General features: G+C 37.9%; 1 protein-coding gene across 1 annotated transcript; it reads left to right on the top strand.

Annotated features, from left to right (window-relative positions):
• Window positions 1-2,990: 2,990 nt before the first annotated feature.
• LOC122068883 (pentatricopeptide repeat-containing protein At1g53600, mitochondrial) lies at window positions 2,991-6,158 on the top strand. The gene is made up of 2 exons (XM_042632795.1): window positions 2,991-5,290; window positions 5,726-6,158. The coding sequence occupies exons 1-2, from the start codon at window positions 3,196-3,198 to the stop codon at window positions 5,908-5,910; spliced, it is 2,280 nt and encodes a 759-aa protein (XP_042488729.1). The 5' UTR covers window positions 2,991-3,195; the 3' UTR covers window positions 5,911-6,158.
• The last annotated feature ends 347 nt before the right edge of the window (window positions 6,159-6,505 follow it).

Raw genomic sequence — 6,505 nt, 5'->3', positions numbered from 1 at the left:
TTTTTTGTGGAGAAGAATAAATTAGCTTTAAACTTAATTGTCTCCTTGACTTTGTACTTCAAGTGTGGCTTTAGATGTAGTTTTATTTCTTGGCATGTTTGATGATGATCCAATTGTTACTGCCACCAAATTACCTAATAAAAAACTAGAGAGAGCGAGTGAGAGGGAAAAAATGTAGTAGTTTTATTTCTTGAAAGTTTGATTTTTTTTATTTTTTATTTTGGGTAACACAAAAAACGAGTATTCCATGGTAGTGATCATAGCCCCAGGACAAGCTCATATATGACAAGCAAGGCTTTTACAAGACCAATGGGCGATAGTGGGCATGCCAAAACTTTAACCCACAACCAACTGACTCAAGTCGTGATGGGTTGAAGGCATTTTCACCACTAGGCTACCAACCCCAATGGTTTGAAAGTTTGATGATGATCCAAATTGTTACTGCCACCAAATTACCCAATAAGACTTCAGAGAGAGAGAGAGAGAGAGAGAGAGAGAGAGAGAGAGAGATACAACTGTGTGATTGGTTAAACTACCCCAACAATATTTCTCGGTGCCTAATCTTATGCTTTTTTTCTTTACGAGCTACTTTGGCAGAAGACCAGACATAATTTTGATGAAGATATAATAATTATTAATTTCCAATGATTATATTTTAATCGCTATATTTCAACAGCTATATTTCAATGGTTCTATTTTGATGGTCTCTTTCCCCTCAATCTATGTATGTGCTTTTTGGTTTGTAGAAGATAGTGAGAAGAATTTGAGCCCAAAGTAAACTCTTGTGGTGACCCTTAGGTTGAGCAAATACCCATTTGATCAAGTTTGAGCTCCTTCTATGGTTGAGTGAATCATACATTTGGGTTGAAACTGTCCCCCAATGACACCAAAGTTACGTGATCCTAGCTGACCCTTGAATTAAGTGATCTTCTCTCACTCTTATTATCTTGTACTTTATTCCCTATTTTTATAATAGAATTCATCTATATTTTCAAATTTATTTTTGAGCTGCATCAATTTTCCTTGCATAAGGACTCATAACCTGGCCATTTTATCTATTAAACCAAAAAACCTCGAGATTATGAGTTCAGCATCTTGATTTTATTTTCAAACGAAACCAAGTCCAAGAAAATCTCTCTCTCTCTCTCTCTCTCCCTCTCTCTCTCTCTCTCTCTCTCTCTCTCTTCTTTTTTTCTCTTTTTTTAAAGGTAAAACAACATATATTGAATTACTCTTTTCCTTATCAGTATAAAAGATAATTGAGATTTCACTTGAAATTTTACTTTTATATGGTTTGTACTTACAACCATATGGAACCCAAATTAGGTCTTCAATTGCAGAAATACACTTCCCAACTATGCCCGTCTCAATGCATGCATCTTTTTTAGTGACAATTCCATGTTTCGTTGGATTATAATATATATTTGGACCCATTGATGGATATTCTTACATTAATACACTTCATTAGACAACCCTTGACTTTCTGAACTTGAAGAACTATTAAATTAATTAAAATTGTTAAATTACAACCGCCCATCTATTTCATCTCTAGTTAAATAACCCAAGTTAATTTTAATCACCTCCATATTCTGTAACACCAACTTGAACCGTGCCAGTAATTACGAAATCAAGTCAACTGTATGATCTTGATCTTTCATGTATTGTTGATTTTCCAAGGCTCTTATTAAAATGTAATATTTTTTTTTTGTTGGGTAAATACTAAAATGCAATAGTTTACGCCATCTTAATTCATCTTACATCAACATTAGGTTAAAAAACAATATGATTATTATATACCATAGAGTCTTTGATAAGTTTTGAATTTGGTGCAACCAAGGAATCAAACTAGGTCATGCATTTTCACTTAAAAATGCGGGCTTTGAGACACTTACAGAGGACATCACTCGAAATAATATTGAAATTTATTTTGGGAAAAAAAAATGTTGCATGGTCATGTAGCCCCTACATTGAGACACAGAGGCACACAAAGTTACCATCCCATCACTTATAAAATAAAAAATTCCCATTCTGTTGATGCCTCGACATTGGTGCAAGGGCCAGGTGACCAAGCAACATTATCTTACCACCCCCCCCCTTTTTTCTCTTGGACAATTATGTTTTCACATGTTCAAAGATTTTCATTACACTTATGTCCATTCTTCTTTTTTTTGTAAGATTCCCCGACTTTTAAATTTCATACAACACCTACCTCAACTTGTTAATATTCTTTACATACACCTCATCCACACGCTATAATCTTATGCCCTAACAGGTTCTTGTACATGACACAATGAAGAGTGAAATAGTTCATTTCCCTTAATTTTTATATACCACCTTGATTAATCATTTTCTTGAGTTGAGGTGGAGGGATAGAATTTTCATATCACTCCTTGGGTACCTAATGTTTATAGAAGTCACATCTATGGTATCTCACATTTCAAATATTATGTTTGGAGTTTCTCATGGTTCATAAATTTTATGATTGGGGTAGTTTTCCAAGCTTACCCTTATTTTGCATACAGCTATAGTGGAGGGAAAGACAGAAAGGAGAGTTGGGTTGGGTTGGGTTGGGTTGGGTTGGGTTGGGGGGGGGAGGGGGCGACTGGGGGAGAGAGAAGCAATAACCCTACTCCCTCCATCCTCTCCTGACCCCTCCCTTCAACCTCTTCAACCTAACACAAGAAAACATGAATTCTAGTGAGGAACGATAAAATATTGTGCAAGAGATTGCTGCATGATTATGTGGCACTTGTATAATGAGAACATATATTGGCATGCATACTAATACATGAGAAGGTATTTAATTGAATAAGCTATGAAATTTGACAATTGGATAATCTAGGCTATAGTCACTCCATCCAATCATCAAAATGACCACATCAGCTATCCATATAACAAAAGAATTGGGGATTAATTAACTGTCCTTGGCCTCTGTATCCAATTGTAGGATCATTTTCCATTTTTTCCCCCTCTGCTATTTGGCTGTTTGTCTAACCAGAAAATATATTTAAAAAAAGAAGTGAAATTTTCTGTAGTCTATCTTTGGTTTCCATCAGAAAAAGTTACCCGGCAACCAAACATAGAAAGATCGATGTATTTTCCCTTCCCTTTAACGTGAATAATCGTTTTCCTTCCTAGGAGCGTTAATGTATAACTGCGTAAAAGAGTCATGGACTCCTTTGATTAGTTCCAATAATGTTAGCAATCCGGACCTCAACCCTTCTCTCTGAACACCACTTTCGCCAAAATTCGTTAGTTTTCATCACTGCCTACTCTACGTACTCCACCACATTCCTGTCAAAGCCCCAACCCAGCTCTCCAATAAATTCCAAAAGCAGCAAATTCCTTGTTCTCTGCAACTCTCAAATTGCCAAGAATGGAAGAAATGGTAATCTTAGGGAAGCTGAATCCATCTTCAACCGCATGCCCTTTAAAAACGTCATTTCCTGGACAGCCATGCTTACTGCATGTTCGGATAATGGTAAAATTGATAAGGCACGAAAACTGTTTGATGAAATGCCCCAAAGGAATACTGCGTCATGGAATGCGATGATCACGGCATACATTCGTAATAACCAGAAGGTTGATCAAGCTTATGAACTGTTCTGTAGGATGCCCGAGCGCAATCCTGTTTCTTATGCTGCAATGATCACGGGATTTGTCCGGGCAGGAATGATATTTGAGGCCGAGGAACTGTATTTGGAGATGCCATTGATAGGGCGGGACCCTGTTGCTTCCAATGCGTTGATTTCAGGATACTTGAAGGAGGGTAAATTAGAAGAGGCTGTCCGGATATTTGAAGGTATGTCGGAGAGAGATGTTGTTACTTGGAGCTCAATGGTTGATGGCTACTGCAAAAATGGTCGGATTTCAGATGGGAAAGAATTGTTTGAGAAGATGCCGGAGCGAAATGTGGTTTCTTGGACATCGATAATTGGGGGTTATATGAAGATGAGGCAGTTTGGTGAAGGTTTCGGGTTGTTTTTACAGATGAGAAAGGAAGATGATGTGAAGGTTAATTCTACAACCCTGACTATAATCTTTGAAGCATGTGCTGATCTGGGTAGACTTTCAGAAGGGATTCAAGTTCATGGACTGGTTTTGTCAATGGGTTTTGATTTTGATGTATTTTTGGGTAATTCTATCATCACCATGTATTGCAGAGTTGGTTATATGGATGCCGCTAAGACTATGTTTGATCTCATGAACAAGAAAGATGTAGTTTCTTGGAATTCACTGATAGCTGGTTATGTTGAATATGACAAAACTGATGAGGCCTACATGATGTTTGAGATGATGCCGATCAGAGATGTTGTTTCTTGGACAACCATGATTTCAGGATTCTCAAATAAGGGGAGGATTGGAGAATCCATTAATTTGTTCAAGGAGATGCCTGAGAAAGATGATATTTCATGGACTGCAGTTATTTCAGGCCTTGTGAGTAATGAGGAATATGAGGAGGCTTTGCGTTGGTTCATAGAGATGGTTCAGTGCTCAGTCAAACCAAATAGCCTCACATTAAGCAGTGTACTCAGTGCCTCAGCGGGTTTGGCAATACTAAATCAAGGGCTACAGATACATAGCCATATTGTGAAGATGGATATGGAATTTGAAGTGTCCATCCAAAACTCACTCATCTCTATGTATGCAAAATGTGGAAGTGTACATGATGCCTACCGGATTTACATTGGCATTGATAAACCTAATCTTATCTCGGTGAACTCAATGATCACAGGTTTTGCCCAAAATGGGTTTGGTAAAGAAGCTCTAGAAATATTCGAGCAAATGAAGACCGAAGGCTTTGAACCGAACCAAATTACATTCTTAGGTGTTCTTTCGGCTTGTGCCCATGTGGGACTTGTAGAAGAAGGACAAGCCTACTTCAAATCAATGAGCTCTTCATACAATATTGAACCAGACCCTGATCATTACACATGCATGGTTGATCTCCTTGGCCGTGCAGGATTGCTAAAGGAAGCAATTGATTTGATTCATTCAATGCCCTCCAAACCGCATTCTGCAGTATGGAGTGCTCTACTAAGTGCTTGTAGGACCCACTTGGATCTAAATCTTGCTAAGCTTGCAGCTCAACAGCTTTTTGAATTGGAGCCCAATAGTGCAACTGCGTATGTCATCTTGTCTGACATGTATTCTCTTACGGGGCATAAGGAAGAAGGAGAAGAACTAAGGATGGCCAAGAAATTGAGAGGGGTTAAAAAGAGTCCAGGTTGCAGTTGGATTATAGTAGACAAGAAGGTGCACTTGTTCCTGGCAGGTGATGATTCCCGACATTAGATCTATGCTGAGAAGGATTGTGGAGGAAATGAATGTTTTAGATAAAAATCCATAGCTGAACGCAGTACCTTTTTTCTTTGGAGGGGAAGAAAATGATTTATCAATAAATTGAAACAGGGGTTAAATCGAGGCAAACCTGAGGCCTGTGTGCCTCAAACTGGAGTAGAGAACAGACCGGAGAAAGACAAGAAATTAAAAATGTAAGGTCAAGGCACCAAACATTGTTTAGACTAACTGTGGACTGCTTCTCCATTTTGCCTAGGAATGGGTTGCCTCCTTCCCGGTTCTCCCCCACATAGGAAAAGAACAACATCATCAAGATCCAGATAGTCTTTTGATGTGAAAGATCGACACTTTGGAGCTCACAAGTGAAATCATGTATTTGTCCACTCAGAATATTATCAGCAGCACTGGCTTGTTATAGCACACATAAATCTTTTTCAAGTTAGTGCCACAATGAGGATCACGAAGAAAACCCTTGCACATTTGTGCATAACTGATGGAAGCAATGATAATGGAAGTAGAGAATTGCAAAAGTCTTTGCAAGCAATTGAGCTGATGCTACCTCATCCACAAACATCCTTTGCTCTGCATTCAATCAGGGATGCCTTGTAAAACCCCATTTTTCTTTGTTTATATTATGATAATGTATCATAGAAAATTAGTACTGCAAACAAAGAACAAACCGCAGAATTGTTAAGCCAAAAAAAAAAATCAATTCTAAGAAGGCCCTGAACTCAGAATCAGGTCAACCCTTTTAATGTTTATAATCTTTTATTTTATTTTATTTTTTTAGGATATTGTTAATACTATCATGTAATTCCATTCTCTCATACTCTTAAGAGCAATTTGGTTTTCTCTTATAGTGCATCCAATATTCCCAGTATATCATGAGTAACCAAGAAGAAAGCATCTTCAACATAATGTGTCCTTGGTGTGAACTTGTGGGAAGTAGTTTTGCACATTCATAGAGAAAATTATCCTTTTCTGCTGGACTGCAATTGCATACCACCTCCGATGGATTGTGACCAGAGCACTTCAAGACAGTTCCTTCTAGCTGGAAAATAAAAATGCTGTCAGAAATCTACTTGGATGCTAGAAGCAGAAAGGTTGGATCTCAGAAAGCTGTGAAGGATAAGACTACCTCTACGAAATTATTTGTACTTCCGGCTTTCTTCAGGGCCTGCTTTTAATGCATTTCTGTGATCAT

The sequence above is a fragment of the Macadamia integrifolia genome, unplaced genomic scaffold, assembly GCF_013358625.1.
Source record: "Macadamia integrifolia cultivar HAES 741 unplaced genomic scaffold, SCU_Mint_v3 scaffold478, whole genome shotgun sequence".
Lineage (NCBI taxonomy): Eukaryota > Viridiplantae > Streptophyta > Magnoliopsida > Proteales > Proteaceae > Macadamia > Macadamia integrifolia.
Note: the sequence above shows the minus strand (reverse complement) of the source record. Positions and strands in the feature narration are given on the sequence as shown.